Below are 21,379 nucleotides of genomic sequence, written 5' to 3'. Positions count from 1 at the left end.
TCTTAGAGTAGCAGCAATGAGTATCTTCTCTCCAAATATTTACACAGCATAAATACCCATGTGGGGAAGGGGAAACTTTGCTTTGGCTCCAGTTTGAGCACACAGAGGGTGGCCCCAGCTCCTATAGTGACCCTGATGGGGCTGGACTGGTGGTCAGATCACATCACCTATCAGGTTAGACCTCTGCTTCAGCCTCTCCAGCCCCATAGGCTGCGGGAGAAGCAGTGGCTCCAGGGACACTGGGGACAGACAGTTAAAGCGAGACAAGCAGGAGAGGCTCCATACATTTGGGGCAGGGGCAGGGACCTTTTCCCCTACCCAACCCCCGTTCCCTGGGGGCAGCACCCACCCAGCACCTGCACTGCTGCCCTGCTGTCAGCCTAGGGCAGGTTGCTGAGCTCCTTAATGGCCTGAAGGATCCTCTTCATATGGCCCACTTTGGTGATCCCCAGGTCCTGCAGGAAAGAGAAAGAGGAGGTGACGCATTTGCAGAGGGCAGCTCTTGGCTCTTGGACAAACCACAGGGTGGAGGATGAGGCACAGCCCAGCTCCCCATGCTCTCCCTTACTGGAGCATAGTGCTTGCTTGAAGCCCTCTGTCCGCCTGCAAGCACATCTCTGTGCCTGAATGCAGGTGAGGGTAGAGTGCTGTTGATACTGCTTTGGACAGGTGTATGGAGCCTTGCAAGCTGGAGGACCAAGCCCACCCCTCTCCCCTGCTTCCCTCCCCTTGTGCAAAGCTCAACTCTGCCGACCCAGATGTTGGGCCAACCTGCCACCAGGAGGGATAGGGAGAGGAGGGATGGAGAACACTATGCTCTCCAGGGCTGGGGGTTCCTCAGGAGGCACAAGGGGGCTGTACCTTAAGGTCTCTCCTCTCCAGCAGAATCAACTCTGAGCCCTGGATGTCATGTCGGACAAAAATGTCTCTGTATTCCCCTAAACCGAGTGCTTCCAGCCAAGCTGCCACCTCCTCTGAGCTCCACTTGTCTGCTAACAGGGAGAAAAACCACAGTGCTGGACTGCTGGGGCCTGTGGAGGCAGTGGGATGCAGCAGAGCAGGCAGCACTGCCCCTGCACCCCCAACCCCTGCTCCAGCAGGCTCCGAGGTGACAGCCTGCTCAGGCTGCACAAGTCTCTCCTCTCCTTGGCTCACTTATGGAGCACCTGAGCTGCACCCCCTCAACCAGACCCCCAGCTGTGGACAAGGGACTTAACCAAAGTTCTGAGCTGTACCAGAGCCCCTTTCTTCCCCTAATTGAGGAGTTATGGGGCTGGGGTGCTGTATTTGTCAGGTATCAGAAAAAGCTGTAAGCGACAAAGGTGATATCTCCTGGCAGCCAGATGATGCCCTGCTCCCCTTCCTGAGGATTCTGCCCCAGCATGCCCAGGACAGGAGACTGAGGGATAGGTCAGCACAGGGTGGTCCTTTCTAGGATGGACTGCACCACCTGTCTCTTTACCTGGGAGTGCACTGTTGGCCTTCTGCTTCTGCAGCTTGTCCTTCTCCTTCCTGGGCTTGGGGATGTTGAGGCGAAGTTTAAAGCTGCCCTTGTTGGCACTGCTGGCTCCTTCCTGTGAGAAGCCAGGCTTTGTGAGATGCTACAGCTCCTTGAGGCCAGCCAGTAGGTTGTGCCAGCCCCCAGTCCCTGTGCACCCACCTCCTCAGCAGGGTGGGAAATAGGGCCCAGCCAGTGGATCTCCAGCAGCCGCTGCAGCTCCTGGCCCAGCACACTCAGGGGGCCGTGCAGCGCCTCCTCCTCCTGTGGCGAGTCCAGCTGTGGGGACAGGGACCATACCCAACCCTGCTGCCACCCCCAGAGGTATCAGCCTTGGTGGGGGCTTTGGGTGTGCTCTCCAGCCCCTCACTCACCGCCTTCCCTTCCAGGAATGCCCTGGTCTCAGCCCACAGCTCCTTGATGCTCAGCACCACCTCCACAGCCACATTCCTGCTGAGAAACTGGGGCACAGAGGGGTAACCTCTTGAGTGGTAGGGTCCCATGGGTCTGGGTAAAGACTGCCTTACACTCTCAGTCCCTACTCACCTCTGAGGTGCCAGTAGCTTTGGGGGAGAGGGCTTCCCTCAGTGCCAGGGAGCTGGCATTGACTGCATGTGCTAGCTCCTGCTCCACAGCTTTGTGAGCCTTGGCTGCCTCATGGATCCTGTGGGTGACAGGGGCTGGAGCTCCCAAGGATCCCCTGGGCTGGGCAGGCACCTTTGCACAGCTCCCCCTTCCCTGTGCCCACCACATTCCCTTTCCCACAGTCTCACCTGGCAATGAGGGTCTCGGCGACCCGTGAGACCTGCTGCAGGAGGCTGCTCTCCTCCTCAGTCAGGTACTCCATGGACTGCTGGGAGCTGAGCCTTGGCCGTGTGGTTGCTCGGTAGCTCTCCCCTTTCTGCTTGTCCTCCCAAGATTTGAGGGTGCTTTCAAATGCCTGTAGGGGCCAGACATGGCCCCTGTGAGATGGTCATACCTCCCTCTGGCCCAGCATGGTCTTGCTGAGCACCCCAATCTCACCCGGTCCCTTGTCAGCATCTGGGCTCTGTTCTTGTGCTGGATTTTGATGATGCCGGGTGGCTGGATCCAGGCCTCTCCATCCACCTGCACAGGGACACCCTCGTCCCCCCGGATGGTGATCTTCACCACGCGGCACTGTGGGGCAGACAGGCCAGGGTTGGCATCAGGAGCTGCCGAGCTGAGCAGAGCTTTGCTGCCTCAAAAGCTTTCTGGCACCACTTGTGGTCCTGCAGGGGGCCTTGCCACTACCTGTGCAATGCGGTGATGCTGGAGGTTGATGACCCGTGACACAGCCATCTGTATGCTGCCAAAGACTGCCACCACCTCCAGCTTCTTGTCATCAAAGGATGGAGCCCCAAAGTTCTGTAGAGAAACCACTACACATGAGACTTCCAAAATGGGCTCATTTTGGGACCCAGCTTTTCCCCCATGCATGCCCAAGGCAGAGACACCCCAGCCCTAGGCTAGGGTTTCTTAGGACTGGGGAAAGGACATCATTTCATGATACTGGCACTCACATTGTCCTCCTTGGTGCCTCCCCAGAAGTTGATGCCACCAGCATAGCTGGGGATGTTGAGAACAGCAATGCCCTGCAGGCTGGGCAGCGAGATAGGCACCCCGTCACACTGCAAGAGAGAGCTAAGCCTGGGGGCCACTGTAATGCTGCCCCTCCCACTCTGTCCCTGTTCTTCTTGTCCTGTACCTCCAGCTGCACCCGCTGCTCCAGATTCTTGTAGGTGCGCTGCAGGAGCTCCTTTGTGCCGAGCACCCCATACCACATCATGTTCTTGGTGCGGCTGCTGCGGGGCAAAGTGGAACAGATGAGGAGCTGTGGGCTCCCCACTGCCTGTCATGGGCTCCACACCCTTCCTGGAGCACTGTGCTGAACAGTCCTGGACTGCTAGCCCCATCTTAGTTTCCTCAATTCCAGCTACCTGCCAGGAAAGCCAAGGTGCAGCATGTTGCACCTAGATTTTGACCTTTCCATACCAGTATGGCACTGTCCCCCCTCTCCAGGCATAGAGCAAGTAAATCCCACCAAGCCTCATGTCTTCACCCTTTCTGGAGTGTTTGCAGCCTGCCACCAAGCTCATCCCAACAATGGGTGCAGGTACAAAATCTGCTGCAGGAAGGATCCCCAGCACAGTAGCACCCAGTCACCCCTATGGCTTTCAGCATCTTGATGGTCCCTCCTAGGAGGTGCAGGCACTGGGGAGCCAGGGGTATGCCTTTTCTGGGGGAAATCTGAGGGTTCCAGCCAACCTGCATTTCTTGGGGTGCTCATCGCGTTTGTTGTTGAACTCCAGGGAGATCTTTGCATCCAGGCCGATGCCAAAGTAGTTATTCATGACGCATTTCTCCGAGAAGTGGCTGAAAGCAGCAAACAGGGAAAGTAGGTTGAGCAGCAGCTGCACCTGGGTGACTCTGGGCTGGCACCAGAGGATGCAGTGTAACACCCACTGGAGCAGAGTACTGGGTAGCCTGACCAAAACTAGCAGGGGTGGCCACATTTTCCTCAGTCACCATGGTGGGACACCCATGACACAGCCAGGACCTGTCTGCAGACGGGATTACCAAGTCCAAGCATCAGCCAGAGATCCCACACTGCACAAGCAGGCTCCCCTAGCATGGGCATTGCTTGGCCAGGGAAGGCCTGGTACCAGGGATGCCACACTGATGGGCAGAGGCTGCTGCAGCAGCCACCTCAAAGGGGCAGCATGGTACCAGCTCTGCTCCTGCTCTGTGATGGGCAGCATGAGGGTCCCCGGGGCAGGCAGAACAGCTGACTCACAGGGTGCTGGGGTCTTCAGGGAACTGCAAGCTGCCAAAGGTGTCTGGCCGGTCCAGGGTGATGGAGGAAGATGCAGAAGTCACTGTCTCCCGCTGGGAGCCTGGCCAGGGTGGACAGGGAGGCAGCTGCCACATGGGTTCTCACTCGGAGACCATCCCACATCTCACCCCCATGCCCCCACAAAATGCCATGTGCCTGGCTGGCATCTTACTGAGCTTCTCCTGCTTCTCCTCCTCCTTAATGAGCTCCTCCGAGCTGTCCTTGCTGGGGCCCACACTGCACTGGTAGGCTTGGGTCTGCTTGTTCTGCTCATCCACAGCTGGATCCAAAGAGGGGCATGAGAGGGAGTCTGTGCAGTCCTGTGGCCCCTCGTCATGCCAGCCCTGTGGGCTTGTGCCAGGAAGGGGACAGGGTGGGGCCACTGCTGCCATCCCAAGGACCCCAGGGGAGAACGAAGGCACGGGTCTAGAACCAACCCACTGTGGCTTCACAGTCCCTGCCAGACTGCTGCAGCATCAGGGAAGCTGCCAGCTCCCACCACTCCCTCACCTTTCTCTGTCTGCTCAATGATTTGTCGCAGGGCTTTCTTCAGGCTGTTTGCCCGCAGCATGAGTTGCTCTTTGGATTTGAAAATGCGAGTCATGGGGCTGGGGTTGAAGCTGCCAGCTTTCTCCTGGTCCTTAATATCAGCCTGTGCCACTTCTTCAGGGACCATGATGGCCTGAGCCTCCTCATTCAGCTCCCGCACCAGCGAGTCCAGCTTTTCATTCAGCATGGCACACTGTGGGACACCTACCCCACTCAGCACCTGGCACAACGTGCTGCCCCCCACCAGTGCTGAGTGCTTCCCTGGGCACTGTGAGTGCCTGGACACCCCGAGCCTGGCACGCCCTAATACATGCACAACAAGGACATACGCCAACGGAGCAGCCCCTACGCTGCTCAGGGGCTCGACCCAGCCCTCCAGCTCCCCTGCAACGCACCTTCCGTGCCATCAGCTCAGCCTCCTGCTTGTTCTCTGTTGCCCTCTTGTAAGCCCGCCCAACTTCAGTCACAAAGTCATTGACAGTGCCACAGAGGAACCTGCCAAGGGAAGTGGCTGGAAGTCAACAGGGGCACACATGGCCAGCGAGGCCAGAGGGGCTGCTGGATAACTGCTGCTACAGAGAGGCAGCGCCAGGATTACCTGCCAGGCACCAGCACAGCTGGCAGCTGCTGGTGGCCAGCTGGGACAGCCTGGCCAAGGGGTGTGCAGTGGTCCTGGGGACATGCCCCAGCCCAATTAAGAGGCTCTGGCACCCCCATCAACAGCCCCTTCCTTACTTTGCAGAGGAGATCACCACTGAGTGCTTGTCTGACTCCAGGATCTTGGCCAGGTGGAAGGCAACAGAATCAGCGTAATGGTAGATCTGGACCTGGGGGGCACAGGTGGAGACAGCTGGAGCCCTGCCACCTGCCATGTGCCCCACTCAGGGATGGAGCTTTGCCCAGCCAGCCTTGAACTGGGGATGATCAACCCTTATTCAGCCCACTCCCCACCACTGAGGGCAGCCATGCCTGTGCTGCTAGGCAGAGGGAAGGTCAGTCACATCAGGAGGAAAACTGAGGCAAGGGGCTGGAGCACACAGAAGAGTCCAAAGCAGCTGACTGGCGGCAGGCTAGCTCTACCTCACCTTCTGTCTGCTCCCAACTGCACATGCCAGGCTGAGACCTGCCAGGTTCATTTAATTGCATGCAGCTGACTGCCAGCCCCTTCGTAACCCCAATCCCCAGGGACCCCCAGCATGACCTCTTCCCATGCCATCCCTCCCTGTGTGTCCCTGAATTGGGTTGAAAAAGAACCTGCCCTCCAGCCTCGAGGCCTGAAATGCTAACAGTTCCCACCTGGATGTTGGAGTCCCCGTTATCCTCCTCCTTCAGGGCTGAGGGGGACTGCTTGGGGGCCTCATAGGTCAGCACACTCCACCTGCCAAGCAGAGACCATGGCTGCCTGCCATCTCCTGGCCCCGTAGCACAAGGACGGGCCAGGAACTGGGACAGGCTGCCCAACAGATGTTAAGGTAGTGGGGGCAGAGAGGAATGTATTCTGTGCCCTGCTCACCGGTCCAGCATCTTGGTGGTGGCCCTTTCCAGCTTCTCCAGGATCTGCAGCAGCTGAGTGTCATCATCACACAGGCTGCCCCAGCCCAGGACCCGTGCCAGGTCATTACCAGTTCCCAGTGGCAGGACACCCAGCTGACACTACAGAAGAGAGACAGAGTTGGGGGACTCAGAGCAACCTGTGACACCTCCAGCCCTGCTGAGCCCACTGCTTGCCAGCAGCTGGGGCACACAGAGTGTGCCAGCGCTGGGGATGGTGCCAGCCTGCACTAGCAATGCCAGGCACTCCCACTCACCTGCTTGTGGAGGCCAAGGGCATCAATCTCAGAAAGCACCCAACCCACACTGCCATCCCCACCACACACCAGGATTCTGAAGGTGGAGAACTTCTGGAAAAGGCGCAGCCTGGGTGGGGGCAAGGAGAGAGGGACTGAGTGCTGTGCGAGGTGCCCACCAGGATTCCACCAAGGGACTTCCAGGATGCTCAGGCTGGCACTTACCCCAAGTGTGGGCCCCCATTCATGAGGTCAAAGACTTGGGCTGGGTTGAGGAACTGCTTGAACTTGCGCAGAAATTTGACACCCTGGTTGTCCCCGCTCTTGGAGTTGACAAAGGCCAGGAGAGGGCTGGAGCAGGTCGAGGGGCAGGTGGCTTTCCAGAAACCTGCAGTAAGCCCAAACACATGAGCCCCAGCTCTCACCCCCCGCACACATTTCAGGAGAGCAGAGTGTGGACACTCCATCTGTGCTGAGCCCAAGCTGTGGGGTGCTGGGGCAGGAGGGGCAGTGATGGGGATGTCCAGGGAATGGTGAGGAGCAGAGGGAAGAGGAAAGCACAGTGCTTTTAAAGAATGAGATGGGGAAAGAAATGTACCCAAGGCAGAGCAGGATTGACAGCTGGCCCAGAGCCCGCACCCGCCTCAGGCACATCTTGGCCATCCCAGTCCCCTGGCTGGTGTCTACAGGCTCCTTTCCTTGACAGAGCCAGCAGTGCTACAGCAGGGACCGCATCACCATCACTGCCACTGGCACCAGCCCCACAGCCATTGCCCTCAGAGCCCCGTGCGGTGCAACCAGGAGCCCCAGCACTCCCAGCACAGCAGGAGCATGGGGGCAACATCCCCAGAGCCCACCCCCTCCTTGCCTGGCCACCGCTCCATCTCCCCTCCCAGCCCAGCTGAGCAGAGCAAATCGGTAACTCAGAGCACCGGGAGCTGCTGAGTCAGAACGTGGGCTGCAGCGGAAAAGCTTGCTGCCAGCAGTACCCATATGCTGCAGCAAGGCAGCATGGCAGGACAAGGGGGGACTGAGGCCTTGCTAAGCTGTTCCCAGTCGGGTAGGCAACAGCTACAGCCACGGATGGTGGGGCTGCTGGAGAGGGACAGGGCAGAGATGCTGCCAGGGATCAGCCACCAGCAGCTGAGGCTCTGGAGCTGAGCAGCAGCCGCGTGATGGTTACCCTGACAGCATCCCGATGAGTAACAAGAGGCAAATGAGCCACCGGCTGAGCTGAGTGGTGAAAAGCATTAAAGAATGAAGAAAGAAATATCCGGAGGAGAAGAACAGATTTTGCTCAGCGGAGGCCAGCTGGAAGGAGGCAGACAAAGGGGTCCCCCCACACGCCACGTGGCTTCCTGCAGTGTCCCGTGCCAGGGCAAAGCTGTGCTCTGCACTACCAGAAAAACAGCTGAGAAACAACCCAAGCAAGAGCTTTATACTGTCTTAAGAGATGCTGAACCATTGAGGTGCAACAGAGGACAGCCCACCTCAGGGATTTAGGGCTGGCACCGCTGATCCCAGCACAGAGAGCCACCAAGCCCTGAGGCACTGCAAGAGGTGGCCTGGCAGGAGCAACTAAAGCCACACGTGGGCAAGAAGTGCCATTCCAAAGCCCATAGAATACCAGAAGGGCCTGAAGCAGAGTACAAGACAACAAGTAGCCTTCAGCCAAGGGAGGGCATAGACTCCGGAGCCTACTGAAGGTGGTGTTCCTACTGCCCCACATAACAGGCACAGTACAGCAAGTCAAGGCCTCCACAGGACCTCAGAGAGCTCAGAGCCCTATCCCAAACAGCCTGTCCCCACCACCAGCCCTGTGCCCTCCCTGACTCACCATCGGAATCAATGCTGTTCAAGGCAGTTGGCGGGATGATGGACACTTTGTACTGGCCCAGGGGGCACCTCTTGCCAAGGAGCTCCTTGCAGGCACTGTGAACCTGGGAACACAGCAACACCTGTATAAGCAAAGCTGGGGGACACAGCACCAAAGTCCTCAGCATCAGCTTTCCCAGAGATGCACACAGGAGGGGCAGTGCTGTCCATGCTGGGAGAGGATGGGGACAGGGAAGGGTACATCCTTACGATGGCCTTGCACCAGAGACAGCGCCAGTCCTGCAGCCTCCGGACACTGCCACAGGTCCGGTCGCAGACAGCACAGCGTGCACTGACAGGCAAGTTCCCCTCCAGCCACTGATGGGGCATGGCCACCTGCAGAGAATGGCAGCCACCAGTGGCATCCTGCACACTTGAGGGAAAGGTCATAGGCCACCTCTTTCCCCAGGCACCATGCACCAGGGCAAGGCAGGTCTGGTCCCTCCCATGTCTTCTCATCCCTGCCTGCCTGGCCCCTTGAAGCCATCAGCATGTGAGGCAGGGCAGACAGGTCCCCAGAAAACGTCCCCAAGCTATGTCCCTGCAGACCCAAGCCCCACACAGTGCAGGGGACAGCTACACTTTCTTCCTGCTTCCCGATTTGAGCACAGTGAGGCCAGGTCTGCTGGAGGATCTGTCCTGCCAGGGATTCCCCTGCTTACCCCATCCTCATCCTCGATGATTTCAATGCCGATGGAGGCCAGAGTTGTCCACTTGCAGTTGTTTGTGGCTCTGACAGCACAGCGCTTGTGTGCCTTGAACTTGCAGACTGCATGGGGGGGAGCAGTGAGGAGCAGGGAAGGTCCCCACAGCATGCACATCCCCGGTCCCAAACCCCTCCACATCTGGGCAGTGGGCATCACCTCGCAGCACACCTGCTCTGGCCCAGCCTTGAGAGGCTGCCCTGCCCTGATCCCAACCCCTGCCCACCTCCCAGCAGGACCCCAGCACTGACCTTCACAGGAGAGACCGTGGGAGGTGACCCCTGGAAGAGCTTCGCGGCACACGTTGCAGAAGGTGGGGCGGGCGTGCGAGCAGGCGTACCAGTTGTGCATGCCCGAGAAGTGCTCCATGTTGAACTGTGTAGCCTGGAGGCACAGCCCTGCCCATCAGTGCCTGGGACTCCCTCCCTCCTGGGCCCCGAGTCCCCCCAGCCCAACTCCTGTCCTCCTTGCAGGGCTATGCCAAGGGCAACAGCTCTTGTCTGGCAGTCAAAGGCACACAGAGGGAAACACAGATCCACCACCACCCTGCCCACATCACCTCATGGATCTCCCACTTCTGAACAGATTTCAGGGCAGTGATCCAGTCCTCCATCTCCTTCCGGTTCTCCGCACATAAGATGAGCTTCCGGAATGGCGTGATCACCTGCAACAGCCACATCCCCATGTTTTGTGCCAAGGCCACCGCCGGGCCAGCCAGGACCCAGCACAGGCCCCAGCACTCTCTGGCACATCAGTGCCACCTCCAGGAGGCCATGGCTCTGGGGGGATGAGGGAGGGCTGCAGTGCCTCCCCACAAGGTGCCGAGGTCTCCACAGGGTGCAGTTGGTAATCCCACACCTCCCTCACCGTGAAACTGTTGTTGATGTTCTTGGTGCTGGTCTCGGCCACACTGGCATCAGACAGGTCCACCTCATCAAAGATCAGGGACTGCGAGGGAGGAACCAGAGCCCCAGTCCACCAGACAGGGATCTCTGTCCCCTCCTGGGCTGGCAGGTTCAGGTACCCCATGACTGAGCATGCTGGAAGTGCCCCCCAGCCTACCTTGGCATCCTTAGCATAATAGAGTGTCCTGCCTCGCAGCTTGAAGTATCGTCTCTTCCACCTCTGGAAGGAGCTCGTCTGCTTCAGCAACAGCCCCTCCTTTACGCTCTTCTGCAGAGACCACAGTGTCCTGAGCTCGCACAGCCCCTCGGGATCACCAAAGCCACCATTTTCCTCTGTGACACCAGTCCCTGGGTCCCCAGGAGCAAAGACTGGACATTCTAGGGCTCACTCTCTGCTGCACGTAGCAGAGAAAATTATGTTCCCTGCCCACCATCACCTGGGCACTGGACACTGCCTGTGATCTGGAAGGATTCTGCTGGGTATGGCAGGGCTGGAAGATGCAGGTCTCCAGCAGTGCAGAGCCTCCACTGTTGATGCTTCCACTCCATCCCTAGGGCAGTGCCTGGAGATTGCTCATCCTGCTGCAGCTACTTAGGAGCCAAGGGAGGGCAGGAAGAGCTTCCTTTGAGGGGACACTAGTGCCCCATACATACCAGGACTGCATCATGGAAGCACCATTACTGGACACTGTTTGGAGAGCAGGTGCAGCCAGTTCTGCCTTGCCCCACAGCCCCTGGAGGGGACAACCTGAAGGTAGCCCACAGCAGGCAGAAACGTTGTCCTGCAGCATAGTGCATCACTGCAACCTGGCTGCCCGTCCTCTGCCCTCCCTCTGCCCTCCCTGAAACACAGCACCTGCCAATATTTACCCTTCTCGCAGTGGTGTTTACAAGACTCAATTAATTAGTGTTTGTAACATGGCTATGAGCCTGAGCGGGGTGGCAGAGATGCTCTGGCACTGTCTCATCTTTGATTGTATCTTCTTTAAACACCACCGGCAGCTCCCTTCAGCTGCTACTCTGCAATTAGCTGCCACAGTGGTTGTATCCAATCCAGGCACATGATGACAAGTCATATTTAACGGCAAATTAGCACTGGGCACGAGGGTACAGTGAGGGAACCATGGCCCTGGGGCTCTGCACTCCTGTGCCAACTCGTGCTGCAAGAGGTGTCACCCAGGCACCTGCCAGCCTGCAAACACACCAGCCCAAGTCTCAGCCTTAGTCTACCGGCCCATGGGTCTGAACCACATGGCCAAAGCACCAGGAACAGCAGGAGCCTTCAAAGTCACAAAGAAGCTAAAATCCTGCCTAGGGTGCTCAACTCCCCAGATGTCTAACCCTCCTGGACCTCCCTGGGGGACCCATCATGTTGTTCCCTGCTCTCTTCCAGCTTGGAGTTTGAAGAGGGATGTTTTAAGCCTTTATCACTCCCCAAGACTGGTCAGAGTTTGGTTGTGGTCAATCACCACGATGCCTATGAATGTTGGAGCAAACAGCCCAGCTGTCCCCAGTGCCAGCATCTCGGGACACACTGTGTCCTTGCCCTGGCCTCTTGTGGTGGGCAGTCGTTCCAGTGGGATCCAGCTGTGACCCCCACATTCACACACAAACCATGCACCCCAGCAGTCCTTGTCCCACGCCAGGAGGGGACAAGTCAGGGTCCTGCCATAGTCAGGCGGGATCCAGCCCCAAACACCACATTCTCCACACCTGGCTGCACTCATCAAGCACAGGTGCTGTGTTTCCTGCAGTCTCACTGCTGTTGCTGCAGAGGACAGGCAGTGTGTAACAGCAAGGAGTGGTGTAAGGAGCTGCGACGGTGAGGGGTGGGGGGCAGCAGAAGAAAAGAATGACAAGGAGAAAGAAGAAGAGGTGGGTCCATGATGGCACCTCAAGGCTGTCACAGCAGGGGCTGGAGCCAGCTGGGCATGGGCACTCTGCCTGGCTCCAGGGCCATATGGGTGGCAGGATACAGCAAGGACTGTCTGCCTGGGATGGTGGTAGCCACTCCTGCAAAGGTGGGTCAGAGCCAGAACACGCCCAGCAGCAGCTCCTCGGGGGAGTGTGCCTCAGTTTTCCACCAGTGCAGACTAATCCCTAGCCATCTCAATATGGAAAAGTGTGTAGAGCTCCTCAGGGGGCACCTCTCCTCACACCCACCCTTGGGGGCTGCTTTGAGCATTAAAGCAAAGCCCTCTGTGTTGCCATGCACAGCATTTTGCTGCACAGCTCCTCACATCAACAGCTGCCCATCCAGGCTCCATCATCCCTGGTGTGTGATGCCATGTGGTACAGGTTCCATTGGTGCCAGCATGGGGCCAGACAACCCCTCCTGGGGAAAATAAGGCAGGTCCCCTTTCCAAAATAAGCTGTCCCATGCTGCCTGGGCAGGCACACAAGTCTGGGGTGCCAGAGGGCAGTTTTGGGATCTCACTCTGGTAAGCCACCCACCTACCTCATTTTTTGACCATGAGTCTCAGCCAAGAGCATTTGCTCCAGCTGCTGGGCCAGGGAGCAGCTCCCAAGGGGCTCCATGGTTTTGGATCCCTGTTTTTGAAATGAAAAACAGGAGGAGACACCTGAGAGGCACCTGACGGCCAAGGCCAGCAGCAGGCCCAGCCACACAGTGGGAAGCCACACTGCAGCAGCACTGCTGGATGAGCCCAGTAGTGTTTCCTCTCTGCAAACAGGAAAGGGGGTGGGGATGGCAAGGGTAGACAGGGTGGAATCAACCATTGCTGTGCTGGCACCTGAAGCCCTGTCCAGGGCCCCACTGTCACCACAATAATACAGTAAGTGGCTCTTAGGTACCCTAGAGCTCAGAAGAGCTAGAGCTGAGCACAGGGACTGCCTCTTCCTCCTGGAGACTTTTGGGGACACTGGCAGCCCCTGGCCACTGGGCTGGGAGCTCTGCGCTGGTCACTGCACAGCTGTAAGCACAGTGTGCCACCCACACCCCAAAACTAAACCAAGCCACTCCACTCACCCCAACTGCAGCTTTTCTGTCTGGAGAGCCCCAGCCAGCACTGCAGTGAGCCTCAGCAAAGCCAGTGCTGGTCCCATCTCAGCAACCGAGGCAGCACACCCAGAGCCACATACAACCTAACCAGCAAGCAGCCAGAGCTCCCCTGCAGGGCACTGTCCAAGCACTCCACTGCCCCATCCCAAGGTCCCTCCCTGCTCTCTCCAGCCCAGGGGACTCAGCACCAGCACTGGGGGGATCCTGGAGCACAGGGAGGCAAGGCAAAGGCAAGAATGAACCACACAGCATCTGCAGACATACGACCACCTCCAGCTCAGATGCAGCTGAAGTGGCAGTGGCAGCAGAACCTCAGAGGGCACACAGGTAAAAATGGCCCTGGGAGGATCTGGGCCCTGCCAGGACTGGGCTGGTCCCAAGAGGCCATCATGCCACAGGTTGGCTGTGTGCTCAGCACAAGCAGGGGGCTTGAAGCACAGCCCAGGGGAGCTCAACACCCTCCAGCAGGGATTCTTCCAGGTCAGGCTACAGCCAGCCCTGCCTTCAGCCCTAAAGCAGAACCCCAGGATGCTGCTTTGTTCTGTCACCCCACTCTTCTAGCTCTGCCACCACCATTCCTGGGAAGAGCCCATTGTGCAGCCAGGTCTGACCACAGCTGGGGCAGGAGGGTTTTCCTACTGGGATCAGCTTGGACAGCGAAGGAGTGCATGGAGAAGAGCCAGGAAGGTTGTTACTCAGGAATGCTGTCACATACAGCTGGTGAGCACCACACTGTCTGCCCACACAGCTGACCACCCTACACCAATCCTGAAGGGATATACTTGTCCCTGTGACCTCACGATGCCTCACCCAGTAGGAGGAGAAGGGAAAGAGGGAAAGAGGAGAACCGGTCAACACACCAACCTGCATTGCACCAGCATCATTCCAGGCAGTCACCCTCCTGCTCCAAGTGCAGCTGCCCACTGAGCACAAGTCGGGGTCCAGTTGCATCAGAGCTCATCCCTCAGCTGAGCCAGCAGGCACCAGGACAGCAGAGGAAAGCTGGCAGATCTCAAACAGCCCAGCTGCAGAACTTCCACCAGCCACCAGGCACCCCATGGGCTGGAGTCCGTTGGAAACCTTATCAGGCTTTGTGACACAGCAGAGCTCTTCCGGGACTGGGCAGTCAGGGGGCTCGATGCCTGATGGGTGCTATGGCCCCACAGGCTCAGCTGCTCCCAGAGAATGGAGCTTTCTGCCATTGCAGGACCAACCACAACACCCCTTTCCTGTGCTGGGTGGATCCTTGAAAGGAGATTCCAGCACCAGTCCTGACAAGCCATCACATCATGCTCACTAGGCCATTGAAAAGGGACAGAGAATTAACAGGAGGAGAGGAATTAGGGAAGGAGACCCCAGAAGAAAGGCAATCCCCCTACAGCACAACATCCAGCAACTGCTTTTTAGAAATGAGGTCATGCTTCCCTATCTACAGCCACATCAGTCCCCAAGCATCTTGCTGGCAGATATCCCACATCAGCCTGACCTGTGCTAGTTACCCCCTTCCCCTGGTGCCCTGATGCTGGTGGGCACAGCCCTCCCACTCTGCGCAGCAGGGATGGGCAAGAGTGACATTCACATAACAGAAAAAGTGAACGGGGAGAGGGCAGAGTGCTTGAGAAACCTCACAAACATCCAGCTGGTGACAGTAGGGCTATCTTCACACCCCAGGCACCAGTTGGCAAGCCCTGATTAATGACAGCAAGCCCAGCCTCCCTGGTCTCTGACAGACAGTGTTTTCTTGTGTTGAGGTGCAATTTCCTATTTTTTCATCTCTGTCCATTGACGGACACCACTGAGAGGAGCCTGGTTCCCTCTTTGCTGCACCCTCCCTTTCAAAAACTGGGGATCCCTTGGTTACAGTCTCTCCTCCAAGCTGAATAGTCCCAGGTCTCCCAGGCTCTCTCTGGGATGCTCCAGTGTCCCACCAGTATCAAGTCTGAAGGATGCACTGACCAAGAACCACCGCTCACCCTCCTGCTGCAGAAGAAATGTTTCCAGGCCCAGCCCCAGCAGCTCTACCTTGCTTTCTTCATCTTTTGGCCAGGATTTAGCACTCAGTGGGCAGCCTTCCCCACAGCCTGGCTCTACAGCACTGCCTCACCAGGCTCCCTACAGCTGCCCAACACCCCAATATGCACAGGTACAGCTTGCCCCATTCCTGGGGCACCCTGAGCCCGCAGGAGGCTCAATGCCTGCAGCAAGGACAAGGGACCCTCATTCCCCAGGCTACCAATAACCCCACTGACCTCCCCAAGCCCCATGAGACGATTCTGGCAGGCCCCTCAGCCCCACCAAGCAGCTGTGACGTATCTCAATATGAGGAATTTGGGAACATGATCCCCCTGTCCAAACAGTAGACATGTCATGGCGGCCCCTGCCCACCATGGCCATGCACACTGTGCCCATGCCATGGGCAACCCTGGATCCCTGGCATGCACCCCACTGTGCCCCTCCTTGATGCCTCCACCTCCCAGCTGTGGTGCAATCATCCCAGAACCTGTTGCTCACTGAACCAAACAGCACTGCTGGATCACTCTCTGCCTTCGCTCAGCTGCTGAGAGAGCCTGTGCTGAGGCAGTGCTGGGAAATGAATGCCCCAGCCACATGGGCAAGATGTGACCCACCACCCCCAGCAACTCAAGTGTGTTGGTGCATCCCAGAACCAGTGTCCCCTCTCTCCCCTTCACCTTCTCTCCACGCCCAGCCCTAAGGGGATCAGTGCTGGGAAGCAGCATCACATCCCCACTCTGCCCTAAAACCTGGTACAGGCAACTGGCAGCCCCCAGCCGCACTGAGGGGGGGAGTATCAGCAAGGCCCCATCTATCCTGGAGCCTTTCAGTCCAGTGGGGACACCTGCATCTGGCAGCTGTTTTGGTCAGCGAGCACAGTGACTGTGCCACCTCCACACCTATGCTGGCACAAATCACCCCACAGCAGCGTGTCCATAGCTCCAGCCTGGAGGTGTGGAGTGGAGGTATGTGATTGATGTGGAGGCTTGAGGAAGGGATGTGGGGGCATGGGCATTCAGAGTGCAGAAGCACTGGGATTGGGGGGCAGCAATCAGTAGGATTCAGCAGATCCTGAAATGATCCTCACCTACTCCTGTCCCAGGGGCTGGACAAGAGCTTTGGAGTGGGAGAAGCTGCCTGCTTCCATTGCCAGAGACCAAGGTCTCCCCAGTCAGTGGGGATGGGCAGTGGTGTGGGGATCCTGACCTTTCCCAGCCTCCCCAACATGGCAGGCTCCTACAGACCCTCTCCAGCAACCTACCCACCACATATAACCCAAAATATGCCCTGAATCCTCCCCACCTGTGGTCTCAGGAGCTGCCACCCTGGCACTGAGCTCTCCCTTGCTAACTGTGTTCCTTTGCCTGGAGTGCAGGCAATGATTCCCTCCCCATACCCCAGCATCACCTGGGTGACAAGGATGTCAAGGCAGGGGTGTCACTCAGGAAGGTGCCTGCCATGGCACACACCTTGTGGCTGGAGTGGCAGGTAACACATGTGTCACGTCAGGGCTGTGAGCCCAACCTGAGTGGCAGCAGCAATCTCATCCAAAAATCCTCATCTCCATAGGGACAGAAGGAGTCCATCCAACCAGAGGCCAGGCTGGCAAGTGTAGTCCTGCTCATCTGGATCAGGGCAAAGGCATCCTTGGCAAAAACACTGAACTCCAACACTAAAAACATAGAGGTAGCAGGGGAAGCATACACAGCTCACTCTCAGACCCCTCCAGCTCCAGCCCTGCCAGCTCTCACTCTCTCCACCAGCTCCATGGGCTGTTTTGTTAACTCAAAAATGTCATTTCCACCTGCCCATCCATCACACTACCTGCCTCTCCTGGCATGCTGCACAGCATCACCTCCCACATGGCTAATTGCTGATGCCAGGCAGGATGTGGGCAGTGGCCACAGCAGGCTGGTAGGTGGCTTTTTCCCACGTGCAGCCTGTCAGCCGCGAAGCCAGAACCTGCTGCTGGTATGGGGGGCTTTGGCGATTTGGCTCAGAGCATGCTCATGTTCCTGTGCTGCTGCTGTAGGACATGGCATAGCCAGCCATTATCTGCCTCTTCCTCTCAGACTTCCCGGCACTGATGGCACCCTGTGATGTCCCTGTTCCCCACAGCATGGCAAATGCTGCGTGGCAAACTCCAGTGGCTACTGCTGCCCTCCTGAAAGGGTGCTGAGGGATCATACACAGAAGTAAGCATCCCCATGACCCTGCCCACTGGCCTGGCTTCCCACCATGCTTCCCCCACAACACTCTGCACCCAGCATAGCCCTCTACATGCACATGGCAGCCAACTTGGATTTGGCAGAGTTGGTGCCAGCCTGCTTCAAAAGAGGAGAAATTTAGGCATGTTCCTTGAGCAGCCAGCAAGAGCCCCCTCAATGCCCCAGAAATCTCTTCTGCGAAGTGGGAAAACTCCATGATGTTAGGTTGGGAGCATGCAATTTCCGTACCCCTGGGCAGGCATCCTCTGCTCACCTCATGCCAGTGCACCAGGCTTGGCACAACAGCCAAGCCATGGCCAGCGGGAGGGGAGCCTGCCCCAGCCCAAGCATGCAGACCAATACATTGCCTCATTCCCCTTCCTTCATGCCCTCAGCACCTAACATCAGAGTCCCACCCCCCTGCTCCACAACTGCATTCCTATGCTGTGTTTTCAAAGCCCTCCCCTCTCCTTGGAGCAGCACAGCCACCAAATTCCCACTGAGGGGTGGCTGGCACTGAAGCTGGCTGCAGGCGGATTTCCAGCAGCCCCCGTGTGCAGCCCAACACTGCAGGCACTGCCTTGACTCACTCTGCCACCTCCTTCTCGCAGCTGAAAGGCGGATGCAAAGGGACCGCTCACTCAGCATGTCATCCAGAGCATCCTCCCAGCACCATGTCTGCATCCTCCCTCCCCAAAATGTCCCCTCCAAATGTCCTTCTCTCCCCACGTCCCACCTGGTCATTTGGACCACATTATTTCTCCCTGCATTGCATTTCATTGTCCCAAATGGGACACCTTTGAGCATGCACTCCTGTTTGGCTAAAGGCACCACAACCCATATTTTGTAGGTACTATCAAAATAGCTTTTACTGAGCTATTTTGTGATACGTATACACACATGCGCGTGTGCGCACACACACACACACCCCAGCTGCTCTCACAACAGTGGCTGGGAAATGTAAGTGTCATGTCTGACTCAAAGGTGTTCCCATCTGTCCAAAAAACCACCACTGGGGATTGGATCTGTGGGAATGGGGCCCACAGGGAAACTGGCACAGCCAAATTAATCTGGAGCACTAGGAAAGACACAGGTTCCATTTTGCCGCCAACCAAGCCCTGTACACGCAGCGCCTGCAGCTGGGTGTGGGTTCCACACATACAGAACTGTCATGACCCTAAATCTCAGCCCCAGAGTATCCATGGGACAGAGTCTCCCAAAAAGACTCCTCTTCTTCCAGGGACAAGCAACGGGAACCTAGGGGATACAAATGCAGCATGAAGGCAATGTGGAAGGGGCCGTTTGGGTGTGGGAGAGACCCTGTTCCTGAACAGTGGGATAAAATCCGTGCTTCACAGCCCCATGGGACTAACACTGACACTACTACTGTGCAGTTTGCATGTTTCTATGTGCCCTCCCACGGGGCACAAGGGACCAGAACACTCCTGGGTCACGTCTGCCGGTAGCAAGAACCAGGTACTGATTTACACCCTAGAGGAGGTAATCTCCCCTCCCCCGTTCTCAGCAGTGACCCCATACCCAGCCAGCCCCTCACCCACGGTATCTCCCATCTCTGACCTTGCTTCTCATCTGCCCCGAGGTGGAAACCTTCCGGATGAGCTTGTGAGAACTGTCCTCCTGCTCGCCCTCACTGTCAGACGACTCCTCACCACCCACCTCGGGTGAGACGGGTGCCAGCTTGTCTGAGTCCAGGGACGACACTGATTCCCGGGTCTTCCTTGAGAACAGGTCCCCAGGCACCAGCTTCTCAGCCATCTTCCAACCTGGCTTGGCTCAAGAGCTCTGCAGCCTCCTATGACAATCCTGAGAGGACAAGGACACACAGGAATGGAGGAAAAGTCCTGAAGAGGCGTGCATGGCCCTTCATCCTGTGGGGCTCTGACAGCTGGGAGATGCAATCCTGGAAATCAAGGGAGATGGCAATTCCTTGCCGAGAAACAACATTCAGGCTGGTGTCCTTGCAGGCAAAGTTTTCCTTCCTTCTTTCAGAGTCCCAACTATTCCTCAGCCTACCTGGCATCCCCACATTGCCCCTGGCTTGGGCGCAGGAGACAGTGGCTGTCCCATGCTTGGGCATTGGTACATTGGTGCATAGAGGGGTGGGACCCCTTCCTGCAGCCTGTGCTATTTCCCCTTGTTGCCGACCCCCGAAGTGCTGGGCTGCCCTGTGTGGCCGGGGACAGCGCAGGGATCTCCATGGAAAGCAGCAGATGGACCCCACCATCTGTCTGGCTCAGGCAGCTGGGAAGGGATGGGTGAACCTCCCGCGCCCATGGGTCGCCATCCCCGAGCAGGTGACTGCGGGTGGGCTGGGACGGAGGGGGGAGCGCGGGGTTCCCGCATGCGGGTGAAGCCATCTCCCCACGGCATCTCTGTCGGCCCCGAGGGCTGAGGACGGACTGGGAGGGCACCTACCTCGACGAGCGAGCCTGGACGGCAGCAGGGCTGCCGTGCCCGGGCCGGGGGAGGCGGGGGGCACCCCACGGCACCGTGCCGGGCCCCACGCACCTACCGCGGACAGGCTCCGCCGCGCCCTCCCCCTTCCCCGCGGCTGCCGGCAGCTGCGGTGGCGTCTCTCGGCGCAGCAACAAGCGTTGCGGGGAGGGGAAACGGGGAGAGTGAGGGCAGCGCTGCTGATCACCCCCCCTCCCCCGGTGCATTGCCTCCTCCAGCCGCAGGGCTGCTGGGTGCCGGATCCCCGCCGAGCATCCCGCAGAATGTCCGGGCGGGGGAAGGCGGAGCGCCCCCCGCCCCGCACACACCTTGCACACACCCGAGCCGCCGCCGCCGCTGGTGCAAGGTCGCTCCTTCTCCAGCCCCGGCCCGCCGTCCGTAGCCCACCCGGCCCCGCCGGGACGTGCCTCCGCAAGCGGGCCCCGGCCCTGCCCCTGCCGCAAGCCCCGGCCTGCTCGGCGCGGCGGGCGCTGCTGCGCGGCGCGGGGCGGCCCACGCACGGCCCCGAGCATGCGGGCACAGCGGGCACCCGCGCGCCGCCGCGCGCATCCGTGTGCGGCACCCGCGCGGGCACGGGACAGCACGTGCACACCCGTGTGCGCTGCCCGCCCGCGCGGGCGCGGCGGGCACACTCGGGGGGGTGTGCTCACGCATAACCACCGAGCACAGACGTGTGCACAGTCCCGCACGCAGCCCGGCACGCAGAGCCCGGGCGTGGGCACGCACACACACACTGCCGCCATGCACATACGTGTGCACACGCTCACACATGCACGGGCAGGTGCGACTCGGGCGTGGGCGTGCACGTGCACCAAAGGATGCTCCCCTCACACAGGTACATGTATGGGCATGGGAGAGCACGTGCAACGCTGCAGTGCACCTGTGTGTGCACCACCCACGTGGGCAGGGCCAGCACATGCACAGGCATCACAGACACACATGTGTGCACGGGCATATGCACAAGCAGACACATGCACGGTTTCCATGCCCGTGTCTGTGGTCACAGACCACACGCACAAGCCTGCACACCCCAGGCATGGGAAAGCACATGCACCACATGCATGCACATACATGTGTGTGGGCATGGGTGAGCACATGCACTGCCACTGTGCACATATTTGTGCATTCCCCACATGGACAAGGGCAGGCACATGGCTGGCACAGGTGAGCAATCCCACTGTGGCCACACACATTTTTGTGCACATACCCATATGGACACCCCAGGCACAGGTAAGCATGTGTACCATTGCCATGCAACCATATGGTGATACATGGAGGCATGGCCGAGCACACACACAGATGCCTCCACACACTTACTCTACACTCACTTCCACGTGCACACAAACATGCTGGCAGGCCAGAGAGCCACTCATGTCCTGAGTACATCCCCAGCAGGGTGGGCAGCAGGATGAGGGAGAGAGCTTCTCCCCATCTGCTCTGCTCTGTTCTGCTGAGGTGGTCAGGTTTGCTGTCTCCAGTTCTGGGGTCTC

At 58.4% G+C, this 21,379-nt stretch overlaps 1 protein-coding gene across 4 annotated transcripts; it reads right to left on the bottom strand.

Moving 5' to 3' along the window:
- Nucleotides 1-8: 8 nt before the first annotated feature.
- DGKK (diacylglycerol kinase kappa) lies at nt 9-20,304 on the bottom strand. 4 transcript variants are annotated; one of them, XM_033072087.1, is made up of 30 exons: nt 20,198-20,304; nt 18,993-19,238; nt 10,330-10,440; nt 10,135-10,215; nt 9,827-9,931; nt 9,519-9,651; nt 9,226-9,332; nt 8,774-8,899; nt 8,526-8,628; nt 6,914-7,076; nt 6,710-6,818; nt 6,415-6,554; nt 6,198-6,279; nt 5,637-5,728; nt 5,297-5,396; nt 4,863-5,094; nt 4,525-4,632; nt 4,314-4,413; nt 3,785-3,892; nt 3,225-3,321; nt 3,040-3,147; nt 2,771-2,884; nt 2,522-2,656; nt 2,272-2,438; nt 2,045-2,162; nt 1,873-1,959; nt 1,661-1,777; nt 1,463-1,574; nt 862-992; nt 9-455 (listed from the first exon to the last, which is right to left on the bottom strand). In XM_033072087.1, the coding sequence occupies exons 2-30, from the start codon at nt 19,188-19,190 to the stop codon at nt 381-383; spliced, it is 3,459 nt and encodes a 1,152-aa protein (XP_032927978.1). In that variant the 5' UTR covers nt 19,191-19,238; nt 20,198-20,304; the 3' UTR covers nt 9-380. The 4 variants fall into 4 exon arrangements, with proteins under 4 accessions (XP_032927978.1, XP_032927979.1, XP_032927980.1 ...); XM_033072088.1 differs by having other exon boundaries at nt 862-989; XM_033072089.1 differs by having other exon boundaries at nt 3,225-3,318.
- Nucleotides 20,305-21,379: the final 1,075 nt, after the last annotated feature.

Source organism: Catharus ustulatus, chromosome 14, assembly GCF_009819885.2.
Source record: "Catharus ustulatus isolate bCatUst1 chromosome 14, bCatUst1.pri.v2, whole genome shotgun sequence".
Classification (NCBI taxonomy): domain Eukaryota; kingdom Metazoa; phylum Chordata; class Aves; order Passeriformes; family Turdidae; genus Catharus; species Catharus ustulatus.
The sequence above is the reverse complement of the archived record's forward strand: the minus strand, read 5'-3'. Positions and strand labels throughout refer to the sequence as shown.

Excerpts from the sequence above, each read along its gene's own strand:
- DGKK (XM_033072087.1), bottom strand. The coding sequence starts at position 19,190 with ATGGCTGAGAAGCTGGTGCCTGGGGACCTGTTCTCAAGGAAGACCCGG. Across the intron at positions 9,333-9,518 it reads CCACGGTCTCTCCTGTGAAG|TCTGCAAGTTCAAGGCACAC; the intron begins GTCAGTGCTGGG and ends CCCCCCATGCAG. Across the intron at positions 7,077-8,525 it reads GAACAGCATTGATTCCGATG|GTTTCTGGAAAGCCACCTGC; the intron begins GTGAGTCAGGGA and ends GGCTTACTGCAG.